The following is a 15,375-nucleotide window of genomic DNA, read 5'->3' as shown; positions in this document are numbered from 1 at the left end:
CAGTTTGCAAACATTTCCTGAATAAAGCCACCACACATCCCTTCCTTTTGACTTCTCAACTATTCATAATACTGGTGGTTTCAGAGCTGATCGATACTGGAATGCTAGGAACCATAAGCAATGAAAAGACTTCATTTCATACCTAAAATATTCTGCACAAGCTCAGACTGCAACATCAACTATATTTTGCTCATCTTAAAGTGCTTCTAAAAAACCCTAGGAAGACATAATAATCTGTACATGTAGGACATTTTAATTCTGATAATAGCATTTATGTTGCAGGAAATCCTTTTCTGCTGCAATAAAATTAATGAATCCTTCCTTTACTTCAGAAAGTCTGACAGATTATAAATTTCACTTCTGCTATTTCTTATATGCAACTACATTCATAGACCGTAAGAATAACGTTCTGAATAAAATGGAAATCTGTAATGTAGTCCTAACACAGACAAGCTGCAGTATATATTGACCTTCCCCCTCCTCCTCCATCAAGGTTTATAAAACAAGATAAACATGTACAAAAGGAGTGCCCTGATTGCAGCTCTGAAAATGAATCACAGTGCTGAAAGTCACACCCTAGAAAATACTCTGCAGAGTGATAATGGTACAATTCACTTTTGTGACAACTTATTTAATATCTTTATTTTCACGGTTCATTTGTCATAAAGCAATGTTTATGCACAGTGCCATAACTTCCAAACATGCCAAAGTTTTATGATCTTGCACTACAGCTTTGCATGAGTCGTTCACAACTGAACAAGGGTAAAAGCAGTGATCTCAGCTGGCAGGATAGCAGTCTAGGGATTAACTTTGCTCATTTTCAACTTCTTAAGCCACTGCCTGCTGAGCGTGTGCTTGTACACTAGCGTTAAGCAACAAACTTTCTTTACAGAAGTTCTCCTTGCTTAGTCCCTTTTCTGTAAGCAGTTAATTACTAATTAAAGCAGAAAACACATCACTTTTTTTTCTTCTTCTTTTTTCTTTTTCCCCCTCCATTCAGGCTATTTGACTGGGTGAAGTTTTGAAATTGCAGCACATAGCAAAGCTTGCAGCCCATTATGCTTGCAAGCTAAATGCTGGATAAAATTGTTTGAGCACGCAAGTTACAAGCAGCTACTGCTATCTGATTTCTCTGTTGCAAGTTGCTTCATTAAGTACCCATTCTCAACAGTGATGCATCATTACTGAATGGCATATCACACGAGCATCTTAGGTAGGAGACTTCTGCCTTCTTTCCCCACTAGTAAATAATCTTTCCTGTGCTTAATGCAACAGCCCCTTTTAAGACCATCCTAAGGATAGATATAATTAATCAATTAATCCCGTTACCACAGATACTAGAAAACTGATTTTTCAGAAGGTTTCTTCAAGCCAACTACTGCCACCATTTCAGCTGCATTAAATATCTGCTACGAAACAAGAATTAACTGATTCCATTGATCAGCTTATTACCACCTGTCATTCTGCACTGCTTTTGTCTGACTAGAGAGAAGGTGGAGAACAGAACTCATAGAATGGCTTGGGGTGGAAGGGACCTCAAGGATCATCAGTTTTAACATCCCTTCCACAGACAAAGAGGTCAACTGCTAGATCAAGTACTAGATCAGATCGCCCAGGACCTCATCCAAACTGGCCTTAAACACCTTCAGAGAAGACTATCCACAGCCTGTTCCAGCACCTTTCCATTCTCTTGGTTAAAAAAAAAGTTCCTTCTAAAACCTAATGTAAATCTCTCCCTTAGTTCAAAACTGTTCCTACTTGCCCTATCACTATCTACCTGTGTAAAAACTTGATTTCCCTCATGTTTATAAACTAAATCTTAGAAGGCCACAATAACATCTCAATGAAGTCACTAGTAGATATTTTATATTTCATGCCTTTTGTTGAGGCACTGAAGTAACTCAGTTCTTTGTATTTGTAACAGCTTACAGAACTAGAAAGTGAATTCTCCAGGTGCATGACAAGACAGTGAAGCCATATTTCCAAAGGCTTGTGTTGAGTCCTGTAACTCAAATCTTTTGAGCCCCACAGCTCCTTAGTAACTACCTAAAACTACCTACCACTATAACTTATGTAAATCCACTACTATGCAAGTCTAACTACTACAGGTTTAGTACATCACCTACTGGCTCGATGCTCTGCAGACTATTTGAACATGTCACGATTCAGAAGTGTAACAAAACTGCATTTTCACATGAAAATGGGAGGAGGGGAGAAGAATCATTTAATCGTAGACTACATGATTGATGAGCAACTAAAGAATGAATCATAGTTGTCTGGCCTTCTTGTACAGCTAAGTCAACATCCACAGTAGAAGAACATAGAGACACGAATCCATTCACCATGATAAAAGGATCTACCAGCTCAAACAAAAGAATGAAAAATGCATAAGGTCACAGGACTACAAGCCTTCTCTTCAGGCACAATCAGTACCTTTCTGTATAATAGTATAAATGTGAACAAAAGAAAGAACAAGGGGACAAACCATCTTCACTAAATGCTCAGTGTTTGGTTCTTCACAAGCCTTTCTTAAAAACTCAAGCAGTAGACAAATGATTTGACATCATTTTGTGATGCAGGCACACAGTAACACAGACAGCATTACAGTGAGTCAGAGAATATTCTGAAAAAAAGCAAATAAGGCAACATGCCCAAGCTTTTTACATTTTATAAACATAGAAACTTCATTCTCTTGCCAGAGAGATAACAAGCAAAAAGAAGACTTGAAGTTCCACCAATATTTGATATTGTGACGAAGTACATGGACAGATTAACAAATGCAACTGCTGTTTTTGATTATTTCCTTTCTTTACTAACCACCATAAAGCTTGAAAACCAACAATTCTCTTGCTTTTCACAACTGTAAGAGAATTACAGGTATCTCAGAGGCAGTAACAAAAATAGTATAGTTTTATTTATTCCTCAGTAAAATTTATAAATTTTTCACTTACGGAAGTATTTCAAGGTCTCTTCTATTTGCTCAGTTGTTAAGTCGATATTTGCATCAGGAGAAATGAGAGGAGTATGAAGCCAGTCGTCGTGATCATAACCATAGATTGTATCTGCTCTTAGCTTGTAATGAGGCAGCTGTTCTTCCAGTAGACTGATGATTTCAACTTCAGGAAGATTGGTACTATTGCACACATCTGACAAAAGAAAGAGAAGACAGCCTGTCAGCCACTTTAAACCAAGTATTATACACTGTATAAGCTAGGAAATATGCCAGTTTGATTTGATATCAAAAAGATTTTTCCTCATGAACAGCTAGATATTATTCAGAAAACAAGACTAGCTCAGATTATCCACGAATTAACGCCTACTAGCACAGAATGGAAGGGTTTGCTATTTGGGATAAACCCTGCAGCAGGTACTCATATACTGAAGAACATGGTTTAGAGAAGGGGGCAAAATAGAGAGCAAGAAAGCAACAAAAAGAGCAGTAAAATTGTGGCTATGGAAAAAAACGATACCGCATTCAGGAATTTACATTTTTAAGTTTTACTTGACAGATTATTTTTAGTTTGCAAGTTCTATATTTCTCCTTAACTTCCTCCTTGATTGCAGTTGAGTATCGCTGAATTTTGCCTTCAACTGCTGGCAGATTTTTCCCAGAAGAAATCCAGGGCTGCAACAGCAAACTGTCACAATTTGCACTGAAGACTCACATTAAAGCAGGCTGCAAGAACTTCTTGAGCACCTTTCAACACTGTCTCAACATACATTCTGTGATATCAATCCTCCCCATTCACAAGAAAATCAACTTCACATTCAGTTTTAAAAACGAATGCGGAGGGACATCAACAACTGCGAAAATGATGCAACTTACACTGGTAATTTAAATTTAGGAAGAGACAACAATTTTTTAATGTAGAAAACTTCAACGTAAAACTTTTTTGCTGTGAGGATGGTAAAACATGGGAAGAAGAGTCCAGAAAAGCTGAGAAATCTCTACCTTTGGAGAGACTGAGAATACACTTGGCCAAGGCCTTGAGTACCCAGTTTAAAAGGGTGCATTTGAGTAGAAGGTCCAGAGGTCCCCACCAATCTAAATTCTCTTTACTTTCATCAAACTGTGCTGCTACCTTTGGACACACATAAGCATTCTCCAAACCTCGCTGCAAAAATATATATACAAAGACTAGCAGAAGTAAATACTCATGTGCAGCATTGCTGTTTTTGTGGAGCTCTGTGCAGAGAGCAAATCAGTCCACACACATCACTTCAAGAGGTCCTGCAGCAACTTACCAGAATAAGAGAGTACCCATTCACACAGAGAAACAAGACCTTATTCCCCTGCACCCACACTAAGTACAAACCTTTCTTCTGCCTGGCTGCTTCTGAAATGCTGGTCATGTCCCACTTCAGTGCCTGTAACCATCTAAGTTCACAGAAGCCAGCTGACACTGTAAGAAACATCTGCTGATGTAAACTAAACATTTAAAAGATGCTTTTCTATATAGCCTTACAAATACAGACATAAAGCCTATACGTATATAGTCTTCTGTATCTCTGAGTTACCTAATGCTCTCACTGTCAAGAATGAAAGGTTGTTTTTTCTTGCCTTTTCTTTTTTTCCCTGCTGAAATGTTTCTTCTCCTCTGAGAAGAGGTCTGCACAACCTTACCAAGGTCCTCTTGAAAACAGGAAAATAAAAATGTTTGAAAAAGAAAGAATGTCAGAATTTCAGCTGCTATTTCAGAAGAAAATGAGCAACCTTACAGTTTCAAGCAAGTAGTTCTGTGCAGAGAGGTAAGCTGGTTTGCTCTGGCATGTAGCAAAATAGGAAAAGCAAAAGATGTTTTCATTCAAATCTGAGAGAAAAAACAGACACACACAAAAGAAATCCAAGCAGTTTTATTGTGGAAAAGAAATCCATGTAAACACAGACAGACATACAGTAGGGAATTAAAAATTATAGTGTAATACAAGTGGAGCAAGACACTTTTTCTGTTTTACTACCTAATAAATCCTGAGTGTTTCTACACAATTCAAAGCCTAACAACTGAGAAAGATACATCTTTAAAGGTAACATATTCTGATGCTATTGTTACTAACTTCTATTGTGATTTTAAAATCCATTTACCAGCAGGAAGTAGGTGCAGGGTCTGATATAATTGCCTATTTAGGAAAAACAGGACACAGCAATTATTGTTGTGTATGACTAAACATTAGTTCACCATTTAAATCGTGGCAGTACACTCGGTGCCAGTCATGCAGTCTTCATTCTTCTTCCCCTTCTTTTTTGAGATGCTGGCTCTTGATGTCACAAGTAGGTACAAAGGCTTCCAGACTGTTTTGTTATTTTTTTTTTTAATGGCTCTGATTAATATTGCAAAGATAAACAAGATAAGCACTCAGAGCACCTGAGATATTATTCAAGCTTTATAATTCTGAAGCTTTTCCTCGTCCTACATGGCAACTTCATTCTGCTGAGTTAAACAGCGTCATAAGCATAAACCAATTAAACGTTCATTAATATAAATTATTCAAGAAACTACAGTTGAAGTTGCTCTGTTACAGATGTATTTTTTCTGTAGGCTGAGTGGTTTTCAACTTGTCATTTTCTGGACAACCTTGGCTAACAGAAACTTCTATAAGCAAATTACAACCAATCTGAAGAGCTGAATGTTTCTCTTGGTAGTTACAAACTCACGATTCCTCCCAAAGCATGGGTCATTACAGCCTTGGCTTTCGAAAGCAAGGAGTTACAGAGAAAGGTTTGCTAAGGCTCCTGCACACTGCAGAAAGCTACAGTTTATGGTACTCTGTAGGAATAATTATACAAAAACAAAGAAAATCTGTGAATTTGTTAAATCTTTTTTATTTTTGCATGTAGTATGCTGCACTGCTTTGCTATCCTCATAGCTGAGACGTGGTACATGCAGGAACACCCCATCTCATCTCTTTTTAGTACAAACTTCTCCATGTCCTAGTTGTAAGAAGACAAGGAAGTTGCTCAGTGTGCTTTGTAGTATTTTCTAACATTACTCCTCCCCTTCCTCTGCATATTTTCTAAAACATACTGAACCAATTTCTTTCAGAGGCCTCATTTTTTGCTGATGTTTTGTTGCTTCAGTTTCCAATCTTCCCATTCAATAAAGAAGACTCAAAGTCAGGCAGAACACTCCAGCTGAGTTAGATTCTGCATTTTTTCTTACTGCTTAACTACCTTAGGTAATTATTAACATTCTTTCTTAGCATGCTCCATATCTTCTTAGACATTGGCATCTGACTGACCAGGGTATCTCCACTTCTCTGGGCATCCTGGATTGGAGGAACTATGCCAACACCTTGTCACCAGGCAATTGAACCTCAGCTTGAGTTAGCTTTTATTACCTGTCTTCTCCACTACTAATTATAGCTATAAGGACAAAAATAAGGACAAAGTACATGAGAAAGGCGGTGGAGGGACTGTGGAAATACACTTGGAAAGATCTGAAGATGTCACTCTGAACAACATGGTTCCTTTAAAGCAGCTGATCTGTCACTCTCCATTCCCTACCAGGCTTTTGAGTTTCACTTGTTCACAGTTTTGTCTGAATGGACAATTATGTGTCATACTGCAAAAATAATACGTAGCAGGATTCATTTACAAGGAGCATGTCTTCAATTTTAATATCAATTTCACACAAAAGTACTGATAAACTGAGAAGAAAAATAACAGAAGGGATAAGTAAAACAAACAAACCATACAAGAATAAAAGCACAGAAAACAAGTTCTGTGATTCTCAAAGCCCAGTACTTGCTGGTACTTACTGGTTTTTATTTTTTGTTTTTAGAAGCAGTACACTACAGCTAACCCACACACGGAATATAAAGTGCTTAGTTTAGAATCTGCCGAATTCTTGTCCAAACTCTCCTCAGTCTTTACGGTTTAATTGGTTTGTTTTTAAGCAGAGTCTCTCAGAGTCAAGGTGAAAGGGCTTTCCAGTTCACTAAAGCACCTCTGAGCAGTGGATACTGCCACCTGGTGCAAGAAAGGCCTTATTACCCAGTACCTGCACATAAAAAATAACAGTTCTGCCATTTCTCATGAAAGTCTTCTCTCTCCACACATATACTACCAGTAGCTCTGCAAAACTAACCATGTGCAGTACACACTGGATTACTTTTTTTTTTTCTTCTTAAAAGGCTCTGAGACTACAAGAAAACTACTCAGAAACCATACAGAAACTGTAGAGAAACCATAGCATTCCTGGAGCACCATTTTCCTCAGCTGTGGCCCTGACAGAGGTTAACACCATGCAAACAGCTCAGAGCAGCTCTGCTACCCTGAAATGACTCCTGTGAGAAACAGGGAGCAACTGCTGTGCAGAAGCAGCATGCTGAACAGAAGCACACCGAGGTCTGGCCTTGGGGAACTGCTGTGCTGCTTGGCAGCCTTCAAAGTGCAAGTTTTGGTCAGCAGGTTGTATAATTCACCCACCCCAAACATCTTCCACGAGACTCTACTGCATCCCAATACCTCCCATCTGCTGGTGCTCAGCCCACAGCCAGGAATGGGTACTCCAAATTTCCTCTCCTTATAAAGGAAAAATGATTTTAAAACAAACAAACAAGAAGTAAAAAAATCATCATACAAAAATCAGAATAAAGAATACAGTAAACTGCACTCAGGCACATTCTTGCAGTTCCAGCAAGAGAATGAGTACTTCCTAACTTGTCACAGCCTTTCTGCATGGTTGTGGAAAAATGAAATAGATAAGAAACAGAAAGAAAAAGAGATAAGAGAAACAAGGAAATTCTCTGGAGAAAGCTTGAAGAAGTCACCGCTTTACTTCCTGGATCTACTCATTCCTCTCCCTGTTCTATGAGTATGTCCCATTTCCCACCCCCCACACACTGTACTCCTCCTTGACATATAGTTCTCAAACATTTTAAACAGACAAACTTAAAAACTGTATGAAAACAGCTCAACAGTACGTAACAATTTTTATTTATTTCTTCCTTTAAAAGCACACCATACCTGAAAATGGTTCAACTCCAGTGCCAGCTACCTACTGGTTATGTACAAGGAAGCTTCTCTGCAGAACAGGGCTACTGCATGGAGACTAAAGTCCAGCCACATGGAACACAAGAAATTAAAGTCCATCAACCTGAGGCTATCGCATGCTAAATACTAGTGAATCTCAACCACAAGTTTTGAAATAACGTATGCATGCATGGAACACAAACTCCATTTTGGTTTTCAGTTCTCAGAATCCGAAGATCAGGAAGCACTTGGGAATTTTGTATCCCCATATGTAACATGACAAAACTCTGTATTATGTGTTCCCTCAGACAACAGAGCGCTGTTTTCTACTCTTTAAATAGGAAGTGCTCCATTTATGGTTCACAATGTACTGCCCCTTCCTTTTTGAAAAGGTAAAGTAATGAGCAGCGCCACCATGATCAAACTTGTTTCCAGATATTCCATTCCACCCAGCTTGAGAAGCTCCTTCAGAGAAGGGTCACCTAAATCAGCTGGACACCAACCAGGAGGCCGTAGCTACATCAGCATTCTCCTTTGTCATCAGAACCAAGCCTAAAGTCCAATTGCATTCCTGGGATAAAAAACAAGAAAAGTGGTCTCTCAATGCAGCATGGGACCATGGTTTTCAGATGTTTCCTGCTAATTTAGATCATCGTGGAATGAACTACTCATTGGTACCATGAGCAGATCCACACAAAATGGAAAGCAAGAGCATAGAGAAACTCGAACCTTGCATTTAGGCTGCTTACTGGTCTGCTGAGGAAAGAAATACAGCCTGCAGTTGTCCATTATTTGAGCTCCCAAGGCCAACTCAGAGACAGGCATTAAATACTAACTGGGGTCCAAATTACAAGCATGTCTTCAACGTAAATTAACAAATTACTCTGCATGTTGACCTGCTACAGCTCAAAAATCCAAGTCCGCCATGTTCCTATTCTTCTTCAGTTCTAGGATGACAAGAATAAGTCTAATTATACTGAAGTCTTAGAAACGCTGCTGAACTCACATACTCTGTAAAGCGTGTCACTAGCTTCTAAGGCAAAGAAAGCAACTTAAGCATCTTGAAGAGGTAAGCTACGAAAAACTTGGCTGAGCAAAACACAGTGGATAAAGACAGGGAAAGCCAAAGCTAACAAAGATAAAACCTCTGCAAACTGCAGTTTCATTGTGAAGAATATCATTGTTTGTTAGGTTAGAATGTCTCTGCTTGGTTTCACCCAACACACAGGTTCCTGCTGAGTATAAAAGAATGAAACAGATCTTGGTGAGGAGAGGCCATTGAACCACTAGGTCCCTTCTACAGCATCTTAATGGAGTCAATTTAAACGAATTTTGCTTCAGTATGGAAATGTTTCTCTCCCTACATATACGCAGCCATATTAAGGTATTTGTTTTTATGTTTAACAGAAAAGAAAAGAAAATTCTACCACTGCAGCCATTCTTCTAGAGCAAGAACAAAAGCTATTCATGCATCAAACATACGTTGGCAGCACAGTGCTCAGCAGCAGTAAGAACAAACACATCCATTAGCCACCAGGATCTCCTCGCTGCCAAGACAGACAGAGAATGTCCTGAAAGGGCAAAGGAGCCCATTGATAAGTCACTGAGCACGGAAAACCCTGAAAAGCAATTGTCTGCTTTTGCTTGTTTTTCAGGCCTGCTACAAGATGTGTCAGCCCCTGCACAACAGCTGTCAATAATGCTTTGGAATCACAAAGGAAAAAAAACACGGATTAATTCTTATGTAACTTGCTTTTTACAGATGTTGACTTTAACAGGAAAAAACTTAAGGATGTGTACATACATGTATATCCAGGGAGTGCATGGCTTCACCCTGATTGCATGTCAGCGAGACAAAATAATGGAATAAGAGTATTTTCATATATTTAAATGCACCAATAAACAAAAATAATTTTTTTAGTCTTCCAGAACTATTTACGTACACCACAAAAGAGAAAAACAAAACCACCACCAGGCATCTGCCCTCAGGAGTTAATTCTCCAAAGAACAAATGCAGAGCACCAAAGAATACTTACACCTTCTGCTCTCCCCTACCCTAATTAAATTCCAAATTTAAGAACCACAAGTATGCTTCTCAAAGCACAAGAAATACAGAAACTTAGTAAAAAGCATCACCCCAGATTTCAACAATTCCTGCAGTCACTTTTATGCTGACTCTAGAATTGACAATTTACACTAAAAAACATATACCTGCCTTTTGCTAGTATGATGCAAGCCAGCACAAAGACTGGATAAACAGGAGAAGAAAATTGCTTGGAAAAAAATATGTGTAACACTTGAAAGAAGAAAGCACAAACCTGGGATACAGGTTAGGAGATAGAGTAACAGGAAGGAAGTCAAGAAGAACAGTAAGTTCTGGAAAGGAACAAACAACTGGCAAAAACTGATATGAAGCAGAAGAAGCAGAAGAAGCAGGAGAAGCTGTGTGGAGTTCAGAGACCAATTCCCAAACTTATTTCAAGGAAAGACTGAGCGATGGGAGAGGAGGATGGTGAATGAAAGTGACAGAGGTTTTTTGTATCATGAGTGTGGTAAGTAAGGTGAATGAAGAACTGATTACTCAAACCCTACATAACCAGAACACAGACAGAAACCAGTTGGAGACTGGTCTGAGTATCACTGTACACAGCCTGTAAAATCCATGCACTCACATGGTAATACAATCAGCAGATTCAAAAGGGACTTAGAATAACACAGCTGGAGTCCAAAGTTAGTGGACACAAAGAGAAGTAGGCAGGGCTGTACCCTGCAGACCTCTTGAACAACAGTTCTGTTCCCCAACAGTGATGGGGATACATGTGCTGAGAACAGATGACTGAGAGCAGCTGCACATGGGCTCTCTATACCAACAACTGCAATTGCTGCTGGAGGAGACAGACACAATTTTGTCACAAAGGTAGGAGAAGCAGCAAAGAAATCCTTTAGGCTCTGGAGATGCCCTTTAGAATGAAATAACTACAGAAGAAAAATGGTCAAAATTATACAACTTACCATAGGACATGTGACCAAGTCATTCCCACAAAGAGTTTTTCAACATTTGATGGAATATTTGTTTCATAGAAGACCATAATTAAAGCCTTACTAAGGAAAACCGATGAAAATCCAGGGAAAATCTTTTCTGGCAGGAGCAAGAGAAAGTTGGTTTCTCTGGAGGCTGAGTGCCCACCATTGGAGTAAGGAGGAACTTACTGTTATTTGACCTTCCAAGTCACGTAACTTTTCTCAGAGAGATCTCTCAGATGAGAGAAATAGAGATCATGTGATTTGATCTATCTGGTGATGTTTGGGTTTTTTTCTTCAGTAAGAATACAGCTTACTGAAAAGCACTGAACATAAACAAAACACAGAAGTGGTTATCACCATAAATCATTTTCCAAGAACTCTCAGGGAATTGCCCAGTATTTGAAAGTCAGAGAATACACTCCCACATACGTTCAGAAAGAGTAATTTGTATAATGAACAAATGAATTTTGCAAAATAATGAGGGAGCTAGGCAATTTAAATCATAGTCCATTCATTCTCTTCTTTTTCAGAGAAGGATGAAGAAAGCCTGAGTAGCATATTAAACAGCTAGTTCTTGAATTACAAAGTACACCATGCCAAAACCACTGCAAAAAGTCTTCAGATACAAAAAAGCATACAAAGTTAACTTAGTGAAGATAGCTTATGATCCTGTGTGAGATATGCACGAAGAGAAACAAATAAAAATTTAATAGCCAGAAATGCATTGTGATGGATGCCAAGATGCCAGAAGAGTAACTCTATGCTCCAACGATATTTCAGATTTCCATCTGCACTGTACTCTCCACTTCCAGAAGGACAGCACTTGTCTGACAGCAGATGATGGGCATGGAAAAGGCGATCTGATTAAAAGGCTTTTGTAATAATTGGATTATTTAGCAACTGACACTTACAGTGATACTCTGCTTTATCCTATCAAGATTGCAGCCCTTCTCTCTTTACAAAAAGAGGAGGTGAGAGGTGCTGGAGGGGAAAGTCCCACCCCCGAGGCATTGTTACTGTCAGCATCTATTTGACTGGAGGCCTCCAGGCCCGCACTGCAGCTACAGGGAAACGCATTTTTGGAAACACATTCGTTCCTTTTCTGTGAAGAAGAACGCTAGATGGTGCTATATTCGTGTTTGCATCTTTGTGTTCTGGAATGGCAGCAGCAAGAAAAAGAAAAGTTCGAAGGAAAAATCCAACTGGGACAAGAGAGGTGCTTCACACATGTAGTAGCAGAGTGATGTTTCCATGTTATACAGTGCTGCCCCACTGTCCATCAGCCTCAGAACCTGAAACTTCTCATTCAAACTGTGGTAACAAAAAAAAAGGAACAACAATTCCAAATTATTTATTATATGTAGCAGATACTTAATCCATTTACAGGTTTAATAATATTATTGTTGAGAAAGTGGCCCACCAGTTTTGTTTGGTTTCGTTTCTGTTTTTGTGTTGGTTGTTGTTTTTTTTTTAATATAATGGCTATTAAAACATTCAAAACCAATTATTTTTAAGGAATCAAGTGTCCTATTTCTTTTGCCCCTCTGCTCAAACTAGCACACCTTCAGACTGTACAAATGTGCAGGTGTAACACTTCAGTTACAGTAACTACAAGCTTTGGATTGCTTTACCACCAACAAATTTGGTGTGGAAGAAGTCTTCAAGGGTGCTGCCTCCAACCAGTGTTGACATTAACTTATGCAAACCTTTCCTCTGCTTTTTTGTTTTGTTATGTTTTTCAGTCCCACCAGCCTGCCCTCATTCAGCTCACTGCCTTGGCTATGCCAGCACAGCTGCTTCTAGGCCACAGGATGAAGCAGCTCAGTGATGTGACCCAGCTAAAAGCAACACCCACATCACTCCTTCTGCCCAAGTGAGAAGCAGATTCTATCTGGAGCAGCTGTCTAAAATACCTCAAAAATCTCAGTGCCACAAAAATCTGCACACACGTGTTGCTGGGACAAGCTGGGGACAGGAAATGTTTAAGCCAAATTTGTATCCAAGATAGCATGCTCAGTACAATCAGAATGCACAGTGCACCTTCAGCTGTAACTGAATCTTCCCCTAGGTCCCATGCAGCAAAGACTGAACTGCTGACAGAGCACTGGAGTGCCCACCTGCTGCCAGCAAAAAGAACAGATCCAAAGAAAGCTACAATAATTTAAAATTCTTCATGCACCCATGGCCTCCTTGAACATTAAAAAGCATACCACCTCATAGGGTTAGGATACATCCGGGCCAACTCCAATTTCACTGCCATTTGCTGGTTACATTTGAGAAAGCACCACCACAGAGCACTGCCACTCATTTCCCCAGGATTTGCTTGCTGTGTACAAGCCTTTATGTACAACAACTTTTGCAGAAAACCTTTACAGTAAAATCCAACTGTTAACCATCAACTGAAAGAAAACAGATCACCATTGTTGTACTTGAAACTGTCTGCTCCTGGCTAAGCAAAGGCTCAGCAGTAGGGAAAAAAATACAGCATATGCAGACTTAGTATGAACAATTGTTTTCCTCTGGAGATCTTAAAACGTAAGTGGTGCTGACCTGCCAGACCTACACAAAGAGTTCACATTAAAGGCTCTGACAATTCTTCCTCTCCTTGTGTCAGATGTATACAAGATGTATGTACTGCTGACCAAGAAGAGATTTTGCAGAGCAAGTACAAGACCAATTTCCAACTCCCAGTCTTTGCCCTTTGACCCCTTTACAAAGCACAACAGAGTTGAAACTAACACAAAACAAAACAACAACAACAACAACAACAAAAACACAACCAACTGTTTCTAGTGTAAATTTTACTGTCTGGCCTCCAACTCATAAGTGGTACCAGTTTACTGCTGCAGAACAGGTATCCAATATAAAAACATTACAGGATCAATCAGCAAACCACATTTGGCTGATAAGTGAAAAAGATGAGATTCAGAAAGTACGTCATGCTTGAAACAGCATGAGATAAGATGACATGCACTGACCTCAATTTAACAAAAAACTACTTTAAAGAAAAGTTAGGAAAAGGTAAAACAGAGTTGGAGGGTCAGGACACGACCAACAGAACTTGCAATAAAGATAATTCTACAAGGAGCCTGGAAAGCATAGCATAGAGGAATAACCAGGGTTGAGGAGCTATCTTTTGTTACCAAAAACTTAATTTTATATAGAAGCACATCTGACTGAAAGGGATGTGCTGCATGTGTGCTGCAAAAAGAACTGTAATGGTGTTCTAAAGAGAACCAAGTAAAGGTTATAATGGCAGGGATGAGCAACTCCAGAGGGCAGGCTAGCTGCAAAAAGCAACCTTCCCTAAGAGTGAATCAGAAGGTTTCTCAACCATAAGCAGCTATTCTAACCACATCATTAATATGTCACCTTAAATTCTGGACTAGTCATCACAAATTACATCTGCAACACCTTAACAGGCACTGTAAGCCCCCTTTTAGTGTTCACAGAAGTGCTGCACTGTTCTGTTGACAGTTATCCTTAAAGCCATCAATCCAAAGCAGTAAGTGTCATCTTCTCACACTTTCCCCTCTGCATGGCATGGGTATGTATGCCATTACTACTCCAGCATCCTGGAATGTAAAGAATGTAAAGAATAGGGGTATTCAGAGCATCGCTCCCCTCCTAACTTTCTTTTTCTGAGAATATCAACAACTACACAGCACATAGGCTGAGTAAGGTTAAGGTATACTACAGAAATACCTGCCAACAGACTTCATTAACCAGCTCTCTGGCCTCAGAAGATTCTAGAAATGGTGGAAGTTACCTGGGATACAGCTATCCAGCAGCCAATTAGAAGGTCCCTGGTCTTATTTTTTGTTTATTTCAGTGCTCACATTTCTTCTTTTTGAAAACTCAGCTGACTTCCCAAACAATCCCAGAAGACCCTGGAACTGACAAGGTCACTTGCAGCTAACAGAGTTCAGCTCAGCTAAAACCCATGCATTTGGAATGGAAACTACCTGTCATTTATTTCATGGCCATATCCATGACTAAACTGAGCTACAGTGATTATTCAACCACACAGGAATTGGGTCAACTGACCACAGAACTAAGAAGCTAACTCTGCTTAAAATGTCATATTTAAATACACATTCCACTTATTTGTATTAACTGTATGATAAAAAGGCACTTAATCTTTCAAACAACATGCAAAAGAAGCTCCTCCTTATACATAAACTTTTAGAGTTTCAGGACTAACATGACAAAAAACAGAATGGCTTTGAAAAGTGAAAAGATATACAGTCAAAACACTGGATGCTTCATATTGTCTCTCCCGTTCCCTTCTGCCACAAATAAATTCTTATGTCACAAACATAAAAATCCCAGTTATGATGAACATAACATCAAGCTGCAGTACTCTTTTCCTCTCATTC

General features: G+C 39.2%; 1 protein-coding gene across 4 annotated transcripts in view; it reads right to left on the bottom strand.

The window, feature by feature from the left end:
• TRAK1 (trafficking kinesin protein 1) overlaps positions 1-15,375 on the bottom strand; it is a 124,616-nt gene that overhangs the window by 61,254 nt on the left and 47,987 nt on the right. For all 4 annotated transcript variants that reach the window (XM_052694288.1, XM_052694282.1, XM_052694283.1 and 1 more), the window contains exon 3: positions 2,952-3,146. Coding sequence is in view for 3 of the 4 variants with exons in the window: in XM_052694282.1 (XP_052550242.1) it covers positions 2,952-3,146 (195 nt within the window). In the remaining variant the exon portion in view is untranslated. The remainder of the gene's footprint in view (positions 1-2,951; positions 3,147-15,375) is intronic.

The sequence above is a fragment of the Tympanuchus pallidicinctus genome, unplaced genomic scaffold (genome assembly GCF_026119805.1).
Source record: "Tympanuchus pallidicinctus isolate F22 unplaced genomic scaffold, pur_lepc_1.0 scaffold3, whole genome shotgun sequence".
Taxonomy (NCBI): Eukaryota; Metazoa; Chordata; class Aves; order Galliformes; family Phasianidae; genus Tympanuchus; species Tympanuchus pallidicinctus.
Note: the sequence above shows the minus strand (reverse complement) of the source record. Positions and strands in the feature narration are given on the sequence as shown.